The sequence below is a fragment of the Geotrypetes seraphini genome, chromosome 5, assembly GCF_902459505.1.
Source record: "Geotrypetes seraphini chromosome 5, aGeoSer1.1, whole genome shotgun sequence".
NCBI classification, from domain to species: domain Eukaryota; kingdom Metazoa; phylum Chordata; class Amphibia; order Gymnophiona; family Dermophiidae; genus Geotrypetes; species Geotrypetes seraphini.
Genome location: NC_047088.1, coordinates 224930173 through 224956472, shown reverse-complemented (window position 1 = coordinate 224956472; position 26300 = coordinate 224930173). Strand labels below are relative to the sequence as shown.

General features: G+C 43.7%; 1 protein-coding gene across 1 annotated transcript in view; it reads left to right on the top strand.

Moving 5' to 3' along the window:
* Nucleotides 1-8102: 8102 nt before the first annotated feature.
* Nucleotides 8103-26300, top strand: part of ACVR2A (activin A receptor type 2A) — a 162069-nt gene continuing 143871 nt past the window's right edge. The window contains exon 1 of the mRNA XM_033945599.1: nucleotides 8103-9700. Coding sequence (XP_033801490.1) covers nucleotides 9646-9700 — 55 coding nt within the window. The 5' untranslated portion in view covers nucleotides 8103-9645. The remainder of the gene's footprint in view (nucleotides 9701-26300) is intronic.

The window sequence follows — 26300 nt, the reverse complement described above, 5'->3', positions numbered from 1 at the left end:
AGGCTGGCAGTCCTCTGGAGGCATTGCTGAGTTGTAAGTAGAGAACTCTTCCTCAAATGATATAAGAAGTGGTTCTCAATGATCAGTTCCCAGTTTTCCAGGCTGATAATGTGGCCAATGCCATTCAGACCAGCTGCCAGCTGGGAGAGGATATGGAAAATTCAATACTGCATTTGGGACAATTCAACAAGAGTGTCCTATTGTATCGGGAGGCAGAATAAATTTAGTTGTAGGACATGTGTGGTAAGAGCCAAGTGATGGGGGAGAGAGTAGAGGAGACATCTGGTCTATCTCTGTATTTGTGATTTTTTGCTTAACTCTGTCGCTAGATCCACTAGAAAAGGTGACTTTGACTCAAATGTAATGGTCTCACAAACCTTTCCTTGCTGGTTGTGTGCAACCAGCTTTGTGATTTCACCAAAGGAGCTGTTATTATATTCTCAGCTCAGGATATATGATTTTAAAAGCATGATGAATAGCATCCTTAACATCTTTGAATATAGCCTTATGGAAGGACAATATATTTCTTAGAAATAAAACTGAGACTCTGGAGAATACAATTAGGAAAAAGATTTTGTACTGATATTTGTAATGAAAGATTTTTCACCAGTAATCTTTGACCCCAGCCCAGTAGTTGAAAAGCACGATTGCTTCAAGCTTGGCAGATCTTTTCAGAACACTCATACAGAGAATTGATGTGGCTGTGAGTAGTTTGTTTTTCCATCTGTTCTTTTTTAATTCTTTGAATATGGAATCTGAAACATTTTTAAGTTTATCACTGATTTAATATACTTTTCCCAAAAAATTATATAACGTACTCCTAAAATTATATGCCTAGCCAAAGTAGGACCAGGATTCACTTAGAAAACTGATCGTGTACCGATCGATTTGTGATCCCTTTGTGACCAAATTTCCCTCCTGCACTATTCACTAAAGCCCAGGGCAGGATTAACCAATAGGCCAAGTAGGCACGTGCCTAGGGCCCAAAATGGTCAGGGGGGCCCGATGAAGGAGGGCATCAACATTGTTTTTCCCAGACGGCGATGGGCCTCTCCAGCATCGATCGGCAACGTGGGCCCCAACCCGATCAGCAACGCGCCCCCCCCCCATTGACGGAAAGTAAGACAAGCAATGCAGGTAAGAAACGCAATGGGAACTGTAATTGTGCAAGCGGTGCTGCTTGCCCAAAGCTTCCCTCTGACGCAGCTTCCTGTTTCCGCCTGGGCGCAAGGTGGGGTGGGGCGGGGCAGGGGGCCCAATGTACTTGTGTGCCTAGGGGCCCTCGACGAACTAATCCTGCCCTGCTAAAGCCTATAGCGATCTGATCCCAATCCTCCCATGCAAATTAGTAAAACCCCATGCAAAATAGCCAAGTGATTGATTCACTTACAATTCCTTGGCTATTTTGAGTCGGGTTTTACTACTGACAAACCCAACTGCTGCAGACCTGTCAGTAACTTACAGGTCTGCAGGATTTTTGACAGGCCTGCCTGTCTTTTTTATTCATTTTTTTCCATGGCACAGATATTTTGTGTGTGTTGCACACGCAAAATATCTGCCCCATAAAAAAAAAATTAATAAAAGACAGACAGGCCTGTCAAAAAAATGTGCCCTCCACAAACAAATACACCTTCCCGCCCCCAGAGAAAAAAGCAGGAGGGATACCAACTCCCTCCTGCCATCAGCGTTTAAAAAAAAAAATACTGCATGCAGCACGGCACTCACCACCCCCCCAACCGGCACGGCCCTCATCCACCCACCCTCCCCCAACTGGCACGGCCCACCCGCGGCACCAAAAAGTTGGGAGCAGGAGGGGTGCTCAGTACCTCATGAGCGGGGATCGCTCTCTACTGATCCTGGCCGTGGGTAGGGGATATGTTAACGATCATCCCCATTTGCATGCAGGCCTTTACTGAATTCGTCGGCCGGCATGCAAATGGAAACGGATCATGCACGGTTTAGAGATTTAGTGAAAGCTCTTCAGGAGAGATGGACTACACCTGAACACGGTGGGAACTAGACTTCTGGCAAACAACGTCAAGAGAGAAATAGGCTTTAAACTAAGAAGAAGGGGAAAGCCGATAGTCAACCAAGTGTCGACGATTCGGGAAAAGGTATCCCGTGAAGATACTACAAGGGAAAAATGCTGGGAAGAAACAACGGGCAAAACACAGGAACGGATTGAGCCAGAGGAGGAGGATAAGAGTATTCTAGCACAGGAGAAGAAAATAAAGATCGAAGCACAGGGAAAGGAAACGAAGACAAAAAATTACCAGGACCTAAATTGCATATATACTAATGCAAGGAGCCTAAGGAACAAAATGGGGGAACTAGAAGTCATGGCCAAAACTGAGAATCTAGACATCATTGGGGTCTCCAAAACATGGTGGAATGAAGAAAACAAATGGGACATAGCACTGCTGGGGTACAAACTCTATCGCGAGGACAGGTCAGGGCAGAAAGGAGGAGGAATAGCTCTATACATATAAGAAAGCAAACACTCGACCAGAGTGGACACAACAGCGATGACCAACAAATTGGAATCGCTATGGGTTAAAATACCGGGAAGGAAAGGGCCCGAGATAAAGATGGGCCTGTACTATCGTCCACCTGGGCAAAACGAAACTACCTATGATGAAATGGAAGCCGAGATGAAACCGGAATGCAAAAACGGTAACACGATCATTATGGGAGACTTCAACTATCCCGGAATAGACTGGAGTCTTGGAAACGCAAAATGCGCTAGGGAGACCGGATTCCTACAGGCTATACAGGACTGCTTCATGGATCAGCTTGTCAGAGAACTGACGAGAGGAAATGCCACTCTAGATCTAATTCTTAATGGGCTAAGAGGACCTGCAAAAGACGTGGAAGTAGTGGGTCTGTTGGGAAACAGCGATCATAACATGATCAAGTTCAAAGTTGAAGTAGGAATACCAAAGGGAAAGAGAACCACAGCGATAACTTTTAACTTCAAGAAAGGAAACTATGAAGCAATGAGGGTAATGGTAAGGAAGAAACTCAGGAACAACACAAAGAAATAGCAGACTGTAGAGCAAGCCTGGTCTTTATTCAAGGACATGGTAAGCGAGGCGCAAAAATCGGTATATCCCCAGATTCAGAAAAGGGTGCAAAAAGAGCTGAACAAAAGACCCGGCGTGGATAACTAAAGAAGTGAAGAAAGTGATAGGGGATAAGAAGAATTCATTCAAGAAATGGAAAAAGGGCAAAACCGAGGAGAACTGGAAAGTACACAGGAAGTATCAAAAAGAATGTCACCTCGTGGTTAGAAAAGTAAAAAGAGAATATGAAGAGAGGATAGCCAGAGAAGCACGAAATTTTAAACCGTTCTTCAGATATGTTAAAGGGAAGCAGCTGGCTAGGGAGGAGGTGGGACTGCTGGATGATGGAGATAGGAAGGGAGTGGTGAAGGAGGAGAAAGAAGTGGCGGAAAGACTAAACATCATTATTTACTAAAGAAGACACATCTAACATACCGGAACCTGAACAAATCTTCAAAGGAGACCAAGCAGAGAAATTAACATCCATGGAAGTAAGCCTTGAGGACGTACACAGGCAGATAGAAAAATTAAAAACTGACAAATTGTCGGGCCCGGACGGAATCCACCCTAGACTATTGAAAGAACTAAAGGAGGAAATAGCGGAACTACTACAGCAGGTTTGTTAATCTATCCCTGAAAACAGGCTTGATCCTGGAGGATTGGAAGATAGCCAATGTTACGCCCATCTTTAAACAGGGATCAAGAGGTGACCCGGGGAACTACAGACCGGTAAGTCTGACCTCGGTTCCGGGGAAAATGGTGGAAGCGCTGATAAAAGATAGCATCGAGGAGCATCTAGAGAGGCATAAACTTATGAAAACAAGTCAACATGGCTTCTGCAAGGGAAGATCATGCTTGACAAACTTATTGCACTTCTTCGAAGGAATTAACAAACAAGTTTCAAGTTTATTAATAGCATTTGATGAATCGCCTATTTGAATTACTAAGTGATGAACAAAATTTAAAAAATAGCGTAAATTACATAAAAACAAACCAAATAACAAAATTCTATAATATAATACAAACATGAAAGGGAAGGGAAAGAGGAAAAGTTACAATTTATCATAGAAGAAATGGACAAACAAGGAAAATAAAAAAGGAATTGGGGGGGTTGAAACTAGATCATGTTATGATCGCTGTTTCCCAACAGACCCACTACTTCCACGTCTTTTGCAGGTCCTCTTAGCCCATTAAGAATTAGATCCAGAGTGGCATTTCCTCTCGTCGGTTCTCTGACAAGCTGATCCAAACAGATGGACAAAGGGGACCCCATAGACATTGTATACTTAGACTTCCAAAAAGCCTTTGACAAGGTACCCCATGAACGCCTACTTCGGAAACTAAAGAACCATGGGGTGGAAGGAGACTTACACAGATGGATCAGGAATTGGTTGGCGGGCAGAAAACAGAGGGTAGGAGTGAAGGGCCACTACTCAGACTGGAGGAAAGTCACGAGTGGTGTTAGTGCTTGGACTGCTGCTATTCAATGTATTTATAAATGATCTAGAAACGGGGACAAAGAGCGAAATAATAAAATTCGCAGATGACACCAAGCTATTTAATGGGGCTAGGACTAAAGAGGACTGCGAAGATTTACAAAGGGACTTGAACAAACTAGGGGAGTGGGCGATGAGATGGCAGATGAAGTTCAATGTAGAGAAATGTAAAGTCTTACACGTAGGAAACAGAAACCCGAGGTACAGCTACACGATGGGAGGGCTGTAATTGAGTGAGTTTACAAGAAAGGGACTTGGGGGCAATAGTGGACATCACAATGAAGCCGTCGGCACAACGCGCAGTGGCTGCTATGAAAGCAAATAGAATGCTAGGAATAATCAAGAAGGGTATTACAAGCAGAACGAAAACAGTTATCCTGCCGTTGTATCGGGCGATGGTACACCCGCATCTGGAGTACTGCGTCCAACATTGGTCGCCGTACCTAAAGAAGGATATGGCGATACTCGAGAGGGTTCAGAAGAGAGCAACACATTCGATAAAAGGTATGGAAAACCTTTCATAAGCTTAAAGATTAGAGAGACTAGGGCTTTTTTCGCTGGAGAAGCGGAGACTTAGAGGGGATATGATAGAGACTTATAAGATCACGAAGGGCAAAGAGAAAGTGGAGAGGGATAGATTCTTCAAACTTTTAACAACTACAAGAACGAGAGGGCATTCCGAAAAATTAAAAGGGGACAGATTCAGAACTAATGCTAGGAAGTCCTTCTTCACCCAAACGAAGGTGGATACCTGGAACGCGCTTCCAGAGGAAGTGATAGGACAGGGTACGATATTGGAGTTCAAGAAGGGATTGGGCAATTTTTTGAAGGAAAAGGGGATAGAAGGGTATAGATAGAGGGCTAGTATACAGGTCCTGGACCTGATAGGCCGCCGCGTGAGCGAACTGCTGGGCATGATGGACCTCAAGTCTGACCCAACAAAGGCACGGCATATGTTCTTATGTTATGTAGTGAATCTAGGCCAGGGGTCTCAAAGTCCCTCCTTGAGGGCCACAATCCAATCGGGTTTTCATGATTTCCCCAATGAATATGCATGAGATCTATGTGCATGCACTGCTTTCATTGCATATTCATTGGGGAAATCCTGAAAACCTGACTGGATTGCGGCCCTCAAGGAGGAACTTTGAGACCCCTGGCCTCAGTGCCTAAATTAATTGATTCATTGGCCAAATTGGCACATTAATTGCCAATTAGCACCTCATAATTGATGTTAATGGAAGTTAATTGAATGTTTAGGCACAAAACTTTGTAGGCACTTAGTCCAAAGCGCAGACAAGAGTGAGCATGATTAGGGGTGGATTGTGGGTGTATTTCAGATTAGGCATCTGTCTTTTACTTAGGCGTCATTGTGCACATAACTTAGGTGCACACTTTTAGGCTTAGAAAACCCTGGCATAAATAGGGTGCACCTAAAAGGATGCCCAGTGAAGCCTAATGCTGCTTAGGCAGCACTAAGTGTGATTCCATACATTGCACCTACTGTAACGTCTATAGAATTACACTTAGTGCCACACTAGTCAGTGATAATTTTTTTTAGACAATATATATAAAGAACTGGGGCCTTTACATTTATATTTTTGTAGATTTGCTGAGATGTGGAATAAGGAGGTGCGGGGGGGGGGGGGGAATGACAAGGAAGAGAATAGGAAGAAATTACTGAAAGTGAAAGAGTGGGTGGACAGAGTATGATGTAGAGCAGTGTTTTTCAACCTTTTTACACCTATGGACCGGCAGAAATAAAAGAATTATTCTGTGGACCGGCATCGGTCCGCGGACCAGCAGTTGAAGAACACGGGGCTAAGTTGTGGGCCAGACCCCACCCATCTCTACCCAATCCCCGCCCCCATAATAATACTAATTGCACCTTGCACATCCCATGCCTCATCTGGAAGCCTTCCCTCTGACATTGCAACGCCAGAGAGAAGGCTTCCGGTTCAGGCGCAGGATGCCCATAGGAGCCACTGCCTGTGGCTTTGTGCACTGAATCAGTTAGGAAGAGGGAGCTGGCTCAAAGATAATGCCGCATCGATCACACCGTGGACCGGCGGTTGAAGAACACTGTTTTGGGCCTGATGCACGTGCTGGCCCTGTGGACTAGCAGGAAATTTCTGTGGACCGGCACTGGTCCATGGACCGGTGGTTGAAGAACACTGATGTAGAGGAGCTGAGGAGAAAAACTGGTGAGGACTAATTTGGAGGAGGAGTGTGATGTATGGATGGACTAAAAGGGAGAGAGATGCTGGAGGAAGGGAGTGATGGGGAGTCGTACATTGCACTCTGGTGAACAGCATTTTTTAGAGGTTCCACCTCTGAAACAGGTGAGGCTAGTGTGTCATCATCACTCAATGATTGCTATGCAAGGCATCCAGTGGTGGAATGCCTTGCCACTTGAGGTCAAAAAGGCTTCATCTTTATTAATTTTTTTGGAAACTGATGAAAACCATAATGTTTGAGCGATACTACACATGCAAATGATGAATTTGAGATTTTGCTGGTTTTATGTATGAAACTGATTTTAGGATTACTGGTTATTGATTGTATTTGTCCATGTTTGGATTATGTATGTTTTTTTTGTAACTCGCTCAAAATTGCAGGATGTGAAGGTAAGAATTTTCAATAAATAAATAAAATGGTACCCTAGCTTTTCTTTTGGCCACATACGTTTTACTCCACACCCACATTATACACACACATATATATACATATATACAGGCTGGTCACTTACAACCAGCAGTACTTTGGGGAGTTTGTTTACTGGCAAGGGGAAATTTGTGTTGAGAGGTCGTACAATCACTTTCAAAAGTCGGTACCTATGCTTTAGGCAACAAATTTAACCGATACCATAAACTAAAAATATTGTGAAATCCCAGACCACCATAGTAAATCGCTAATAATCTACAAACAGAAATCCTAGGCTTTTGCTTACACGGGTTCTTGGAAACTGAGAAACAACTTAAACATATTTTAAAATAACAAAATCCGATTATTTTTGTCCTTTAAATTGATCGGTTTCTCTTCTAGCTATTCCAAAGTATATACAAGTAAAAAGTTGCTTCTAAAAATAAAAGCTAAAATTAGCTCTACAGTGTACATATTTTCCCTACTCTCGCAAAATTTGCATTACTGTCCTCCAAACGTCCCACAAACGCCGCGTTTCTCTACTCCAATCTGCACTCTACTCGCTTGGGACATGCCGTTTCCTGGCTTAAAGTAGACATTTTCAGAACGAGCCTACTAACAAGCAATTCGTCCATTCCACAAGCCTCTGAAATGTCCAACTCTACGTCCGACCGGCTCAGGAACCGAGGACGTCCTATTAAAGTCTTCTCTATAGACCACAGATTCTCCCGCACAACCCTCTCACTCTAGCAGCCGCATACAACAGGTCACCCTTAAATAGCTTGCTTCAGTGCACCCATTCGACGTCCCCAAGGCGCTACAGCCCGCCTCATCCCGGAGCCAACGAGTTCTATTGGCGGTTGTTGTGCAATGACGTAGGGTTCTCCCGCCTCCAGCCGGTTTTCCTATTAGGGCCAGCTACTTGCCATTCGAAGCTACGTCGCCCGTTCGCCGATCCAGCCTTGGTTTTTCTCCTGGAGTCGCGCGACAGGGAGAGGAGGAGGAGGAGAGAAAACAAAAACAATCGACGGAGCCGCCATCTTGGGTCGAGGGTTCGGTTTCGCTGAATGGGTAGATATGAAATTGCCAGAGAGGACGCGGACGCTTACCCAGAATTGCGAGGATTTCAGCCAGTCCGGCGGGGATTCGAGGAGCCGTTTCGTTTCTGACCGGGGAGAGAGCTTGGGCGCCTTCGCTTTTTATGCGCCGCGAGCGGAAAGTTGTTTCGGTGGACACCCCCGGACGCGGGCTGGGAGCGAGGAGTGAGAGCTAAGGATTGGTGGGGAGGGGGGGGGGAGTCCGGGCAGCGTTGACGCTCGGGCACGTTTCTGAAGGGAAAATACTGCCGAATTTTTTTTACGTTTTCTCTTTGTACTCTTAAAATTCTAATTTTGGAAAGTAGATCGGGGGAAGCATGACTGGGTTTGGCTGTGCTTTGCCTGGTGCCCTCCGTTGGCGCTTGTGCCCATGAGGGCTTACAAAAGGTGTGTTCGTTAGGGGAAGACTATTTTACCGAGCTATATACAGTACACCATTCCGGATCACAGCACAGGCACCAGATCGTCCCCGATGTGAAAGGACTTCTTTCGCCCCCCCCCCTCCCTCTGAAAATGAGTTGAATGAACGCTGAGGTATTTTTTTTATTTTGGTCTGGGAAGGGGGGAGAAGGTGGAGGTATTGGTTGAATGGCAGTCTAAAACAAAAACAAAGTGGAACTGAGTGTTGATTGAATTTAATTTTTTTTTTTAATCCAGAAGAAAGATTGGAACAAATAACCCGCAGACTTTAAACATCTGAACAGTGCGTGAAAACTTTCTTGGTATTTTTTTTAAAAGCAAATCTTAACGCCCCCAGTGTTAGGCGTCCTTTTAACGAAACCATCCTCTGTATGGAGAGCTAAAACTCTGGGTCGGTTTCTTCCAGACACGGATTGGGACGAAGATATTCGGGCTTCTGTTAATTCCTGACAATTGGTTTCCAGTTTGCAGCAGTCTGGGAATGAGGGGGATACTTTACGGATTTGAAGAGGAAACGCGAGACAAACCTGAGAATGCGTGAGAAAAACTGTATGGGCATTTCCCTAAGGCTCCCTCGGATTTACTAGCGGATTTTAAATTAAATCTGGACGTGGCTTACTGGCTTTTCTTTTTTTTTTTTTTTGCGTGGCAGGTCACTGTGGATGCTCGTTTTCTGCAGAACTCTGGTGAAATATGCTCCTAGATATCTATTTTTTTTAAAAAAAACCCTGCCAATTTTCTCCTGAATAATCTGGGGAAAGATTATCCTGATTTGCTGGTTTTGTGAACAGTTGCGCTCTTCAAATGTCTTCTGAATATTTTACGACAGTTGAATTTAAAAGGATCTTTGCTATGTGAGGAGCTCTGGATCTGGATATTTAGGGGGCGGGAAAAAAACCTTGTACTTTAGGTTCTTCATACCTTAGGAAGATGGGAGCTGCTACAAAGTTGGCGTTTGCAGTGTTTCTAATATCTTGTTCGTCAGGTAAGTTTTCTTAAACATCTTAGTGTAGAGGTTGACATTTGTTAGTGTTGTTAAGACTTAAACAAACCTCAACATATATTTTGCGGTTTGAGTAGATATTTGGTTTATGTGAGTAAGTTCCCTGATGTGTCGAATTACCGTTTAAAGCGATTTTGTATAGCAAAATGCTCAGTGATATTCTTTAAAAATGAATGCCCGAGAAGTACGATTAATATAGATGAAATCATCTTCTTTATTACAACTGTTTGTATTTTGAGAAATATAATTGCAAAGTTGAACATCTGACATTGTATGTTAAAAATAGGTGCTATTTTGTAAGTAGTGACCACTGTGTGTACCAAAGGAGGTGTAAAGGTCCAGTGGGAACAGTAAATTTTAAACATGCCCTTTCTGAACATAGCGATGCATGTTTTGCAGGGATATAAGTGCAATTTACAATTTTTTTAAGTGTTACATTCCACGAAGATATAAATATATATTTCACAGAATCTTCATTTTGAAAAAAAAATATACTAAATTAGTTTGTACTGGCTTGACCTTCTGGTGTGAAACAATATAGCAACTAGTGGTGACAAACTAATGCAGTCGCTTTTTTGTTTAAAGACTCATGCTTTGGACCTGCATACATTAATCTTGACATTGTTGTGTTAGTTGCGCAGTCCAACACACTAAAATAATTAATGGTTTTCTTGCCTAAGTTCATACACGTTTCTTTGTAGTAGTCAGGGAGGTATACAAAAATTTTAATGATTATGGCATTTTATTCATCTATAAATTACCCGATATTACTTATAACAGCAATATAGTTAATTGTATTTATAAAGCTGTGCAATTATCTATAGGTTTTTGCTGAATGGGTTATTTCCATGTGGTTAATAAATGCAGAAAGTATAGTCTTGGGTCTGTTGTGATATTGATTAGTTAGTTCTGTGTGGGAAAAAATGTGCTGTGAAATGATGATCATTGCCAGAGATTAACCAAAACAAGCAGATGTCTGTCTTCAAATTAAAGTGCATAACTTGTCAAAGGCTTCAAATTTCAATTAACTTTTTACATGCACTGCATCATCATCATCGTACTGCAGTTTGTATTTATCTGTGAATTTAATTCAGCTTGAATGTCTTTGGAATATTACTATTAAAATACTTGCAAGGTATTCTCAACTCCTTTACAAATTAATATTACTGCCATTACAACATTTAAATCTGCAAGGTGTTTCCATGATATGGGCGTTCCATTTTAATTAAGTTTGTGTTTATGAAAATAATTGAATATTGCCTTAATCACAAGTTTGTATTTTAGGTGTTAAAAGTATGTTAATTATCTCACTTAGAAATTATATCCACAATTTTCTCGTGTGTTAACCCCCCCCCCCAAAAAAAAAAACCCAACAAAACCCAGAATAATATTTTTCATTTTATATTACATTTTTTTACATGGGGGACACCTATTGTTAATAGTCATAATGGAGTACAAGAATTACTGTAGTTATGATCCAACTTGGGGAAGGGGGAGGGACCAAGTGCCAATGTTCTTCCCCCCCCCCCCCAACCAGGTAGGATTGGAACCACAGTCAAGCACACTGTTACTTAATGCAGTACATAACCAGAGATAAGACAGGGCTGCAAGTTTTTGTGGTCATGAATATAGGGGCCTTCTACATTTTGCATTGTGTTTTTTTTCTTGTTCAGTAGTAAACCAGCCATGCTTTGCAGACACTGCATTTTCTTTTTTTTTTTAAGTTCAATTAGAATATTATTCTTAAATAGCCAATTTTCACATCAGAGCATCAGCAACATAACACTGTTCTCTTTTTGAAGTGAGAAAACATTTTTCAACTTACCTTGTTCGACTGTAGTTCCTAATTTGTCTTTTCAATAGACTTTCTGAGAACTATATAATTTCTTTTGGATATCATTGAATAGCAATGAATTTACCTGCCAGATTCTATGCTAAGCTCAATCTAAACTTAAGTGACAGCTTTATTATTTCTGTAATTTTTTCAACTTTTCCATAGGAGAAAACATCAATAAATCAGATTCTGTCACTTTTTCAGAAAGAATTAAAAAAAAAAAAAATTGACCTTATGTATGACTGACTGGTTGTTAGAAATTTGAGAAAAAGATTTTGGAAGAAAATGGTACCAGCCTTGTGGAAGAAATGAACTGTACTGATACTGTAAAAGTGCAGCTTGCAAGACATACATTTAAACTTTGCTACATTTTTCTCTTTTTTTTGTGGAACCTTCTAAAGCACCATGCACTTTGTTTGTAACTGTTCTTGATTTTGTCTAATTTAAAAAGAATTCCTCTGCCTATGTAGAAACTAAGGGCTCCTTTTACTAAACCGCGGCAGAGCTTTTTACCGCGGGCCAGCAAGGTAAATTATCTGACGCTCAATCAGTTCCTATGAGCATCGGTAAGAAGCTCTACTGCAGTTTAGTAAAAGTCAGAGTAAGAGGACTGGACTACCATTAAAACCTGACACAGTTGAATCTTTTAAACCCTAGCTCTGATGATTAGGTACAGTAATCCAAATCCATGTTTCCATGTGTGTTGCTGCAGGCTTTGAAGCCAGCCCTGTAATTTTTTTTTTAAATTGAAATCCAGTGTCTTTTTTTTCCTTGAGAATTTTAATTCATTTTTGTTTTGTCAGAAGACTAAACCTAAGAACTGTGTTAAGTGTGTACAATCCTCCTATTTTTTTTTTTTTTTTTCTTCTCAATATATTTTTGCATATAAAGGAAACAAGTATTGGGGAATAAAAATCAACAGTGTGCAGCAATGATAGTATTACACACTTTGGGGTTAATTATTTTATTATTTATATACCATTTATATCCTAAGGGGCTCATAATCAAAATGGAAATATGTCTAGAAACTGGCCTAAATCGGCACTTGGACAATCAGTAAGGCAAGTCATCCAAGTGTTGATAATCGAATCAGGTTTTAGACGTATCTCAAAACGATTTAGGCCTTTTCAGTACTACTGTACGCCCAGAGCTAAAAGGGGCATTTTAGGAGGAGTGATGAGGGAGGGATTTGGGCAGGACGTGAGCCAACCTAGACTCACACCCTCTGCGCTGAATGGCCCACGCTGCTCCCGACACTCGTGGAACTCTATGAGCGTCGAGAGTAGCGCGGGCCATTCAGCGCGGCTCCCCGCGCTTGAAACTGCTAGCGCAGTTTAATAGCAGAGGCCCTTAGTTGTACTGCAAGTATAACTGAACGTTTAACAAGATTTCTAGATGGAACGTATGTGTAGCAACTTAGTCAATTGAAAATCATGTGAAAGTGCCCAGAAAGTATCCAAAGTGACCAAATAACCACTGTAGAGATATGGTACAGACCCCCACACACTCCCCCACCGCCATAAAAATTGTAATAAAAACTGTACATATCTGCCTCCAGAACATCAGCACCTGGTATAGGAAAGCCTAGGAGAGAAGCACAAAGGTGTCTTAAGTAGTCTGGAGGGTGGGCTAGTGAACCATAGAGAGGAGGGCACAGGTCCATAAGCCACTAACCACTGCATTCATGGTGAAAAATGTGCACCCCCAAAACCCTACTGTATTGCCATACAGGAGGCACCTGCAGACATAAGAGCTATTGGGGTGGTAGACAAGTGGCTATAGTAGGTTGGGGGGAGGGGGCTTACCATGACCTATAAAGTGAGATGTTTATATGGCACCCTTTTTGTGTAGTTTGCAGCAGTTCCCTGTAAGTTGTCCCACTACTGTGTTGCCATGTCTGGGTGTCAAGTCCATCACTTTGCTGGCCTCTCCCACATCCAAAAGGTCTGGTTCTAGATGTTTTTGACTTGGACGAGCATGGGGTATAAAGATAGACGACTTTGCAGTCTGGCCGATCAAATGGCTGGACGTATAATTAGACAATTTTTGAAAAAAGAAATATTTGGGACGTATTTTTCGGTATTAGACACTGCCGACTTTGGGCAACTAGTGATTTAGGCCCAAAATGGACTTAGACATATCTTTTGATTATTCCCCTCCACATGGTTTACATTCAGGTATTCATCATATTCCTCTATCTGTCCCAGTGGGCTCAAACTCTGTGTAGTGTACCTAGAGCAATGAGGGGATTAAGTGACTTGCCCAGGGTCACAAGGAGCAGTAAGGGATTTGAACCCACAGCCTCAGCTGTACTCTAACCCCTATGCCATACATTGCTGGTAGCATATATGATGGTACTATTTTTTGTTCTGTTTTTAGAAAGGATATTTTTAAAATATAGTAATACATATTACTTCAGGAATAAACTGTCACAAAATCACTTTACATTGGTTGTTTACAAATGTTGACATGATTAAAGATATATGAAATGATATACCTGCTAGTCTCTTAAAGAAGACAAGTAAATCTGTGTGTTTTGGGGGTTTTTTTAATTGTAATTTTGAATACATTTATAATATTCAATAATTCAAAAAGAAAAAAGGAATAAATCCAGAAAAAGGAACAATACAAAATAAATCATACATACATACATAGTTCCTTTCAAGCCCACATTAATGGAGAGAACATGTTACTATTTATTCAACAAATTATGGATGTCAAAACGATCTTGCTATAAAAAGCAAAGGCCTGTAGACTTTCCCTTCCTTCCCTGCCTAGTTGTACAATGTACAGGAACACCCCCCTCCCCCCAAAAAAAGCACTTCTTCACAATCACAGGGCAGGTATCCTCCCCTTCAGCACAGCTTCATCTACAGCTCAGCTCCTCATAGGGGGGTCATCAGGCTCCTTCTCTGGATGTGCAATAAAGTTGCAGTACCATCGCTGGAAGTGGCGCACAGCTCTGGATGTACCGTATTTACTCGAATAAAAAACCGAGGTAACATTTCCCCGCCTCTCAAAAAAGGTTGACTCGAATATAAACCGGTGTGTGTGTGTTATTATTCAAGTGCAGTGCCTTGCCCTGTCCTGCTAGGCTCTGCACCCTGTTCCTACTCCCGTCTCTGCACCCAGCCCCCACACCTGCTAAGCCAGGTTTGTACCCTGTCTCCCCTCCCTTCCGATGCCTTGCAGTCTTCCACCGGGCCTGCCGTAAGTCCTGGTGGGCCAGGTCAGCAGGGATCCCTACTGCCTCTAAGAATTTTTACCTTCTTCCTGCATACCTTTAGAATCTCTGGTGGTCCAGCGGTGACCTGCAGCCTGATTGGCTGCTGTGAGTTCACTGCATGCTATGTGATATGGCTGCCTCAAGAGCGCAGCTTTGCTTGTAGATCTTCCAACTCTGGATCTGGGACATGGCTCCATCTGAGTTTGTGGGAGTGCAGCTCCGACTGCATTTGTGCCTCAGTGTAGCTCCGGCGGCATTTGGCCCCTTTTCCATCGTTGGATGTGGAGAGCAGCGGCTCTGGCTGCTTTCGTGCCACTGTTCTGTTGCTGGATGTGGTAACCACCAACTTCGGAGTTTGTACCAAGGCTCCATTGCTGGATGTAGAGCACAGTTTCAACTGAATGTGGGCCTATGCTTCATCTCTGGATGTACAGCACAGCTTCAGCTAAATGACTGCATAGACTCCCGGTCTTGACACAGTTTTATCTTTGCCGTTGCTTCATCGGTGGATGTACACAACTGCTTTGGCTACCTGTCTGGCACTGCTTCCTCTCTGTATCGAGTCACTTCAGCTGCCTGTCGGGTACTGCTCCATCTCTGGCACTACTTTCATCTCTAGATGTACAGGGTGACTCCGGCTGCCTGTCTGGCACTGCTCCATCTCTGGATGTCTGCAGCAGCTGTGGCTGCCTGTCTAGCACTGCCCCAGCTCTGGCTGTACTGGGGATCAGGAGGCTTTGGCTCCCTGTCTAGTCTGGATACATCTCTAGCGGCTTTGGTTGCCAGGTTCCATGGCTCTTTTGCTGGACTGCGAGCACTCATTCGACTGGCTTGGATGGTCCTACTCCTTTGACTTTGGTTCCTCTGCAGGGTCCATCTTTGCATGGCTCTCTCTTCGTATCTAATGTGAGGCTCAGCCAGAATTTTTGGTACACCTCCCTCTTGGTATGCTGAGTGCGGCTCATTCCATAGTGTACACACTACATCCATTTCACAGTGGCTCCCTTTTTGCTTTCCGGTGTTTCTCCTTCGCCCTGTGTGGCATGCACCTCCAGGGCTTCTGACTGGGTATGACCAACTCGGATATCTATTCCGGTTGCACATACTCCTGAGTTGGCCTGCCATGTGCAGGGTGCTACTCTGGCTTTAGCCTTCTCTGGAGTACTATACTTCGCTTGCATACTTGCTGTCTTTCTGGACTATGGAGTATCTTGTCCTTGCACAGGGTTACCAGATGTCCAGGTTTCTCTGGACATATTGTCTTTTCAAGTGCTCAATCGGGCAGCCAGGCAGCATTTTCAAATCGCTTCTTTCCTTGTTATCGGCAGCAGATGAATCCAGACAAAGGGGTTGTCCACCTACCAGCAGATGGAGATAGAGAACACAAAGTTGAGCTCTGGCATATATGCGATGGTATGCTCTAGTGCTGCCCGATTCACGATTCAAATCGATTCACTGATTCACTTCGGGTGAATCGATTTGAATCGATTCATATTTTTAAAAAATCGGCCTGGCCGATTCGGTGACTGACCCTCCTCTCCATGCCTTCAGATTGCAAAAGGGCTTTTCTCCTTTCGATGTCATTGTTTTTTTGATTACATTTTTTTTTTAAACGTACCTTCCCACTGCAAGTTAGGCCTCTGCCTAGACTAGGAACACCGCCGCCATCGGGGAACAGGCCGGATCTCCCTGCTTCTCTTCCCCGCGGGGCCGACCAACTCTCGCCACCCGACGTCAATTCTGACGTCAGAGAGGACGTTCTGGGCCATCCAATCGCTGCCTGGCTGGCCCGGAACGTCCTCTCCGACGTTAGAATTGACATCGGGTGGTGAGAGTTGGTCGGCCTTGTGGGGAAGAGAAGCAGGGAGAACTTGGCGCCGGTCTGTTTTTGATGGCGGCAGTGGCATCCTATTTCCCGGCGGCGGTGGCAGCATGTTTCCCAATGGCGGTGGTATGGTGGAGGGCAGGGAGAAAGAAAGAAGGGTGGGGGGACAGGGAGCCAGAAAGAAAGAATGGGGGCAGGGTGAAACAAAGAAAGAAATGGGGTACGGAGAGAGAGAGAAAGACAGACATAGAGAAAGAAAGGGGGCTTGGAGAGAGAAAGAAAGAAGGGGGCAGGGTGAAACAAAGAAAGAAAGAAATGGGGCACAGAGAGAGAGAGAAAGAAAGGAGGCATGGAGAGAGAAAGAAAGAAGGGGGCAGGGTGAAACAAAGAAAGAAAGAAATGGGCACACAGAGAGAGAGACAGACATACAGAAAGAAAGGGGGCATGGAGAGAGAAAGAAGGGGGCAGGGTAAAATAAAGAAAAAGTTTGGGGAGGGAATGAGGTCTGGAGGAGAGGAAGCATACAGGAGGCTGAAAGAAGTGAAGAAATATTGGGTGCACTGTCAGAAGAATAAAGTGCAACCAGAGACTGATGAAATTACCAAACAAAGGTAGGAAAAATTATTTTATTTTCAATTTAGTGATCAAAATGTGTCCGTTTTGAGAATTTATATATGCTGTGTTTTACTAAACCGCAATAGTGGTTTTTAGCGCAGGGAGCCTATGAGCGTCGAGAGCAGCATGAGGCATTCAGCACAGCTCCCTGCGCTAAAAACCGCTATCGCGGTTTAGTAAAAAGAGAGGGGGTATATTTGTCTATTTTTGTATAGATGTTACTGAGGTGACATTGCATAAAGTCATCTGCCTTGACCTCTTTGAAAACCCGCAGAATATAAATGATGATTAACATTTTCTCTGTGTACAGTGTAGAGAGCTGCACGGGAACGGGGATGACGGGAATCCCGCGGGACCTCCGAGGGTCGCGGGGTTGGATCGCAGCGGGGTTGGTCGAGCCGCGAGGGTAGTCTCCTTCTCCTTACCTGCCCTGTCGCAGCACACATCCGAACGGAAATCTTCCCGATGTCAGCGCTGACGTCGGAGGGAGGGCTTAAGCAAAGCCCTCCCTTCCTCCGACGTCAGCGCTGACATCAGGAAGACTTCCGGTCGGCTGTGTGCGGCAAGGCAGGTAGGAAGAAGGCAATGGCGTACGAAAGAGGGGGGAGGGGGCGGTCCGCCCCGGAGAATGTGCACAGCCGGTCAGGTCCCCCGATCGACCGACAACAGGCCCGGCCGACAAATCTCCCTGCCCTGTAGCCGCGAATCTAAATTACCTCTTACAGCAGCTTCACTACTCCAGCTGCTGTAAGAAGGTAATTTAGATTCGCGGCTACAGGACAGGGAGATTTGTCCGACTGGGCCTGTTCTGTTGTCGGTCGGGTGCAAAAGCGCCACAAAGGTGGAGGCAGGGAGGGAGGAAAGGTGGAGTGGAGAAGAAAAGACGCTTAAGGGGGGAGAAGGCCGCTGAAAGTACTGGGGAAGACAAAGGGGTGGAAAAGAACGCTGATTTGAAGCAGAGACGAGAATTTAAATATTACTCTAGCCTCGAGGGGCAGCCAGTGAAGTTTTAGATAATAGGGGGTAATGTGTTCCCATTTTTTTAAACCAAAAATCAGACGTACTGCCGAATTTTGAATAATTCGGAGTTTTTGAAGGATTTTCTTGAAGGATCCTAAGCAAATAATGTTGCAATAGTCCAGCATGCTTAGAATAGAAGATTGTACCAGTAGACGGAATGATGCTGCATCAAAGTATTTTTTGATGGTTCTTAGCTTCCATAATGTTGAGAAGCATTTTCTGGTCAGTAGATCTGTATGAGCGTCAAAAGTAAGATATCGGTCGAGGGTCACTCCTAGAATTTTTATGGAATCAACAATAGGGAAGTCCTGACCGTTCAAGGAAATTTTAGAATCTTTGATTTTATCATTTGGGCTCGCGAGAAAAAACTTGGTGTTGAGTTTCAGTTTGAATTCTGTCGTCCATAATTCGATTTGTTTTAGGATGAATACCAGGTGATTCTTTGTCTCGGAGGTTAGGTTTGTGAGGGGAAGAACTATGGTGATATCATCTGCGTAGATGTAGAATTTGACATTTAAGCTTTGCAGTAGATTTCCCAATGGGGCAAGGTAGATGCTAAACAGGGTAGGGATAGAGGGGAGCCCTGCGGGACTCCGCAAGTATTTGTCCATCTGCAGGATTGTTTGTTGTTACTGTGGACTTGGTAAGATCGTTTACTCAGGAAACCTTGGAACCAATTTAACACTTTGCCAGAAAGACCGATTGACTCCAGACAGACAACCAGGATGCCCTAATAGGGCTGTTTTTAGAGGTTGGTATTCCTGGCAGCTGCTTGTTCTGTGGTGGTGAGGGTCTGTCTGTCTGCTGTTCCTAGCCTTTCTGATGGTGTGACTTTTCTCCGATGGCCTTCACTTGAATCCTCTTCCAAGTTACCTAACTCTCTGAAGGGGTGTTTAATTACTGGCATTGGCCTTTCTCAAATCTCCTTTTCTACTTCCTGTGCTAGACCTAGGACTGTCATCTCAGTCTTTGTCGGCTGGTTCTTTAGGGCTTATTTTTGCGTTAGGGGAATTTGTTTTATTGCCATTTTGAGGGGCATGGTGGCAGCAGCAGTAGCCTGAAAAAGAAATCATCCTGGCCAAGGTTGGTATTGTGCTGTGGAACTCCTTCCTCTTCCAACATTCTTCACACCTGGCCCTTTTCCTTCCACCTGTACCCACGGCCCTCTTTAGCGACTTGGCAGTAGCAGCGATTTAAGAGAGGCCGCCAGCGTCAGGGCCTTCCCTCTGCGAGTTCCGCCTAATTTGTACTGACCTAAGGAAGGAGATTTTGGTCTCTGAAAGCTAATTGAAAAATGGATTTGTCCAATAACATGGTATCTTATTTTCCATTTTTGTTTTATTTCTATGTGATTGGTATTTGTCAGTCTTTTCAAATTTACATCTGCTGTCTACATTTTGCACAGTATTAGGGGACATGTATCACTTTTCATGTAGAGCTGCATTCTATGCAGAATCTGGCTTCATTGATGTCTACATATTTTATTTTTAGTTTGCGGTTATTTATTCTTTACTGGGTGAGAGTATCTATTCTGAGTGTGCGAAAAAAGACGCTTTTCTGTTGGTATTGACTGTACAGGATCGATCTGTACTAATCTGGCTTGTTTAGTTTTACCATGGGTGTATTGATGTTCTAATACTGCAGTGGTTTAAATGTAGGTATGACTCATGGATTATTGGTAAAAATATTTTTTTTCATATAAGAGGGTGTTAAAAATGATTGGCCTCGGGTGTCAAATATGCTAGGTACACCACTGCCAGCGGGACTCGGGAGTTCCAAACTCAATGCTGCAACAGTCAGCGGCACCTGTTATAACAGATACACAACTTACACCAGTAGTGGTCAGCTCAGGTCACCTGATCTTTGGTACGTGCTGTGTTGCAAGCAAAAAGAGCCTCCTTTCTCCTTCAACCTTTTGCACTGCATGTAGCTGGCAGCTGCCAAGGCCCGAGGAGAAGAGGAAAGATTTCAAGAGGCCAGCCAGGACCTAGGAGGGACTTGCTGCACAGACAGTGCAGGTGCACCAGTGTTCTGCTGCCTAAGTTAGCCTAAAGTTGGCCCAAAATAAAATATGCTCTCTGTCTAAGATTAGGGGCAACTGAAAGGAGGATGTACTGAGAGTTCCTCCCAATTGCCTATTCCTTGGGAAAAAGGAAAAGAAAAGGCTATGGATTGAGTGCCAGGTCCTCAAGAAATAAAACGATGGAATGGATGCTATGGATTTAAGATAAGTAGAGTTTGCAGCACAATAAAGGATGGGGGTACCATGCAGAGGCAAATCGCACAGGGTGCCATTATAGCTTGCTATGACCCTAACTGCAAATAGCAGGCAACCACTGAGGGGAGGGGCCAGGGGTGGAGCCATGTGTTCTCTTTTTTGGCTTCACAAATATGGTAACCCTAGTCCTGCGTGACTTCTGGTATGTTGGGCTCGGCTTCCTATGGCTGACCCTCATGCTTATTGGGGGGTCCTGTTGGTTCTGGTATAACTTGTTCTATTTCAGGTCCCACCCCACTAAGGATTGCTTTGATACATCCCACTCATCTCTGAATTCATCTGCTGCTGATGACAAGGAAGGAAAAATTATGTTCTTACCTGATATTTTTCATTCCTTTAATCACATCAGATGAATTCAGAGTTCCGCCCTGTCTGCTACTTTTATTTTTGCCTCAGTTTCATAGGGATTGGCCAGGAGGGTGGCCTCAATATGAATTTCACAGTGGTGCAAAAGGATCTCTGCCATTAGGCCTGTTCTTGGCTCCTGAGGTTGTGAGGAAGTGAGTTCTGTACCATTAGGCCTGTTTGTTGATCTTGCTGCTTTGTTGAAAGAAATACTGAAGTTCTGGTGAACAGACCATCTTATATATGACGGAGCTCGGCTTTTGTTATCTATCTTTACCTGCTGGTAGCTGGACTTAACCCTCTCTGGATTCATCTGCTGTAACTAAAGGAATGAAAATTATCAGGTAAGAACATAATTTTTTTCTTCTGCTCTGTATTCACAGCTGATGTGACGGGAGTAGGACCACAGAAGACAGACACAAATAGGGATGGAGGTGTGGTAGACCCTGATCAATTTTCAGAGCATTGCATTCATAAGGAGCTAGCTAAACTAAAGGTGGACAAAGCGGTGGGGCCGGATGGTGTACATCCAAGGTTGCTGAAGGAACTTAGGGAAGTTTTGGCAGCTCCGCTGGCTGACCTATTCAATTCTTCTCTGGAATCGTGAATGGTACTGGAGGCCTGGAGAAGAGTGGATGTGGTCCCTGTCTGCAAAAGTGGAAGTAGGGAGCTACAGGCTGGTAAGTCTGACTTCTGTGGTAAGTAAATTAATGGAAACACTTTTAAAACAGAGATTAGTGCAGTTTCTGGAATCCAGTGGATTATAGGACCCAAGGCAATATGGATTCACTAGAGGCAGGTCTTGTCAGAGAAATCTGATCAGTTTCTTTGACTGGATGTCCAGAGACTTGGATAGAGGAAGTATGCTAGATGTGTTGTATTTAGATTTTAACAAAGCCTTTGACAGTGTTCCACAGAGGCATCTAATAAATAAACTGAGTGAGTGTCCTTGGGATGGGCCCCAAAGTGATAGACTGAGTTAGGAACTGGTTGAGTAGAAGATGACAGAAGGTAGTGGTAAATGGAGATCGCTCTGAGGAAAGTGATGTCACCAGTGGTGTGACTTGAGGTTTGGTTTTTGGGCCTGTTCTTTTTAACATTTTTGTAAGTGATATTGCTGAATGGATGTCGGGTAAGATTTGCCTCTTTGTGGATGATATCAAAATATGCAATAGATTTAAACACCCCCTGATGTTGTGAATAGCATAAGGAAGGATCTAGCAAAACTTGAAGAATGGTCTGAAATTTGGCAGATAAGATTTAAAATACAAAGAAATGCAAGGTCACGCATTTTGGGCTGCAAAAATCTGAATGAATGGTACAGTTTAGGGGGTAAAGAACTTTTGTGCACGCAAGAGGAACGGGACTTAGGTGTGATGGTATGTGATGATCTAAAGGTGGCCAAACAGGTTGAAAAGGTGACGGCAAATGCTAGGATGCACAGGGAGAGGTATGGCCAGTAGGAAAAAGGAAGTATTGATGCCTCTTTATAAGACTGGTGAGACCTCATTTAGAATATTGTATACAGTTCTGGAGACCGCACCTTCAAAAAGATATAAACAGGATGGAGTTGGTCCAGAGGAAGGCTACTAAAATGGTGTGTGGTCTGTCATAAGGCGTATGGGGACAGGCTGAAAAATCTCAATATGTATACAGTACTTTGGAGAAAAGGCAGGAGAGGGGAAATATGATAAAGATGTTTAAATACCTATATGGTATAAATATGCATGAGGCCATTTGGTCTTTATCTGTCATCAGGTTTCTATGTTTCACTTGAAGACTGTTTCTAGTGGCCATTTCATCTGTGCAACGCATTTCGGAGCTGTATCTGCCATCCTGTTTCTATGTTTTAGGCTCTTTCCTGCCTGATCCCTTTTTGTAGTTTATGGAGGCAAGCCTTATCATTCATCTGGTCCCGTTCTTTCTGCCAAAGGCGGTTTCTACTTTTTACTTGAATCGGCTGTCGTTCTTTCCAGTTTTTCGGGAGAAAAATTATCCTGGTCAAGTTCAGCAATTGCACCTTTTGGACGTCTGCAGTGCTTTATTGCAGTGTCTACAGGTCACAAATGACATTTGTCGTCTGATCACCTCTTTGTCCTCTTGGCGGCCCTTCTAGGACATCTAAGGCAACAGTAGCTTGCTGGCTTCAGTTACCGACAAGTCTAAACCCCTGTTTTATTATTTTTTTTTTTTGCATAGCCAATTGATGTTAGTGCATCAATCACTTGGCTACTTTGCATAGGGTTTTGGCTAATTTGCATAGGCAATCAAGGGGAAAAACACACGGTGAGCTGCTTTTTTTTTAATCGGGTTGGTAATAGCGAATGTTGCTAAAGCTGAGAAAACAGGTTTAGTGACAATCGCTGACTTTGTGGTAAAGAAGTCCAAAAGTTTTCAAATCAAACAAAATTGGAATTTATTTTTTAACTGCATTGTTACCTAGTAATCTTTAAGCAACACTGCAAGCATAAACTTTTTGCTTTTAAAGTTAAAAGCAGGTTGGGTTTAAGGTTTTTTTTTTTTTAACAGTATTAAATTATTAGAAAATTTTTGCTTTTGTGCTGTTTGCTGTTCAGTGAGTTAATACCTGGTTTATTGAGACCAGTAAAACTGTTTTCAATTATGATAATTGGTAGACCTTGTTAAATACGTGCTATTTTAAGAGTAACCCATTACAACCATGAAGGCACATTTCTGGGAATAAAGCCAGAGGGTGTGTTTGACTTCACTTTACTCTAAATATCTAGTAGAATTGGAAGTAAGTGTGTACTTCAGTTGCATAAGGCAATCAGCAAAAGAATGAATAAATTTGGGGACTACAATCAAGTTATTTACTGTGTGGTATCTTCCATGGAAGAAGTTTCTTTTTTCCATGTGAAGAAATTGCATGGAAGTCAAAAAAATTAATATAAGGTGATTATTTCTTTTTTGTTGGAGTCACAGTATTTCTTGATTAAAGCTTGAGCTTTCTTCTTGCAAACACTGAAATGCATTGCATGAATTCCTGTGTTTTCCAGCACACTGGAATTGGAATGCTTCCTTATAGAAATTATTTGAGCCTTATTTATTACAGTAGGCTAGATGGTAACAATTTCTAGCTGGTGCAATTAAAAAGTAATTAAATTTGCAGGTTGCAGAATGAAAGACAATCCGTGGATTCTGCCCACCGCTAGTACTGGCCTCTGCTCTCCTGAGGGTACCAGCCTCCTGATGGTCAATGAAGTGCTGTCCTTCTGTGGCATCTGCCTCAGAGGTTTTGCCAGGTACTTGTGTCCTGGATTAGTATCTGTTAGTGGCAGTTTGCTGGACTCGCTGTAACCTGGATCTGTTCAGTATCTGCAGTTGCAGACCTCTCAGCACAGATCCCGAGGCCTGATTTTATTGGTTTCCCTGCCTTGCCATGGGCCTAGAACTTTCGGTCATTGTGTTCTTGCTTCTCAGTGGCCTTTCGTGCACTTCCTTTCTGCTTTGGACCCTCTCTTCGAGGACAATTCTGTTTCAGAGACCTATATCCTCTGGCTCACGACATCAGATGTTGGATGGGCCTAGATTCATATGGGCTACCTTTCTTGTTTTAACAGTTCAGGTTGCTTGTATCTGCTCCCTCAGGTGGTAGTTTCTCATCCTCAGGATATAAGTTAGGTGCGGGAACCCTTGTGGTCCGTCCTCTCCTAGTCTTCTCATGGCTCCGCACACATATTTAGTGCCTTCTCACGTTGCACTGGTGCAAGCATGCACTGTGAGGTTCTTCACTATCCTCATGTCATATGGTTGCGTGCCTCCCTTTCTTTCGGTGCAATGGGACTTGCCTCTATTTTTCTTATTTGCCCCTGTGACATGGGGTGCACAGGGGGGCATTGCTTGGGCTCTCTGCCTAGCTGTGACCATCTCCCTCTGAGACCTTATCCTGCTGGTGCGGCTAGGTGCCTGTGTGGTATCTCAGCATGTCTAGGCTCCACCTATAACTCCATCATATCTCTACAGAACTTGGTGGTCGCCTGCCCAGCTTTCTGTTTCTTGGAGGTATCACCTGTATGGGGCACAGCACCGCTTTCTGTTCCTTCCATAGTGCTAGTCCGTTCAGTAGATCTGGGGCTTTTGCTGCCTCTTATTCTTTGCTAGACAGTGCTTCTGGCCTGAGAGGCTTCACTAGCATGTTACTCTTCTGCTGTAGTACAGGGCACCTTTTATCCATTTGCTTTGGTTCCATTCCTGGATATACTCCGCTGGAGACCCTGAGCATGGAGCCTCCCTCCTGTTTGGACTCCCCTTTTTTTAGGGCTCAGCTCCTTTTCTGGAAGTTCAGTAGGGTCCTCTCCCCATGCTGTATGGGTAGTGTGTGGCATCTCCTATCTGGATGGAATGACTCTCTTTCGGGGTTCTTTCCTGCAGAGTCAACAGGGGAGAACCTCCTACCATTCAACTCTACTTCTTTGGCTCTGGTTACTTTGTAGCCTCTTTGTAGCTTCTGTGTTGAGATGTGACGCACAGCTTTGGCCACATAAGTATTGGGGCCCCGTTTCCTGAATCCACAATGCACCTTCTTCTGCCAGGTTGTCTTTAGCTTCCAGTCTGGCCACTTTCCCATCTCTGGAGGTGCAGTGAAGCTTCCAATGCCTCTTTGGGCTCTGGTCCGACTGGTTGTTGAACTCTGCTCCACTTATGTATGGTGACAGCTACATCTTTGAATGTGGGGTTCGACTCTACATGCCTGCTTGGCTTTGGATATCAAGTGCAGCTCTCTTTGCCTTTCTGGCTTAGCTCCATCTTTGGTTGGTCAGCATGCCTCCATCTGGCTGTCTGGCATGACTCCTTAGTTGACTGTGGAGCACACATCCACTTATCTGTCTAATACGATTCCATCTTCGACTGTAGAACAATTTGAGCAGAGCTTGGTTGGCTTCTTTGGCACGGCTTCTTTTTTGAATGAGCGCAGCTACACTTGACTGCTGGGGAGCAGTGTCTTCTGTGAGTTCCAAGGCAACTCCACTTACCTTTTGTAATGAGGCAGGCTGCAGCACATTGCCAGCACAGATCAGTGAGTAAGGCTGTTACAACCTATAATAACTAGAGTTACCCCCTTTGGCTGAAATAATTGTAGTGAGATGCTTCTTGTAGCCATCTGTCAGTCCCTGACATTGGTCTGAGGAAAGTTTGGCCCATGCCTCAATGCAGAATTCTTTCAGCTGTGAGATGTATGAGGGGTTTCTTGCATGTAAAGCTCATTTCAAATCATCCCATAGCATCTCAATGGGATTAAGATCAGGGCTTTAGCTTGACCACTTCAGGACTTTCTATTTCTTAGTTTTCAGCCAGTCCTTGGTGGATTTACTTGTATGTTTTGGGTCATTGACGTGTTGCAGGGTCCAGTTCCGCTTCAGCTTTAATTTTCTTACAGATGGTCTCACGTGTTCCTCAAGCACCCTCTGATACATGGTA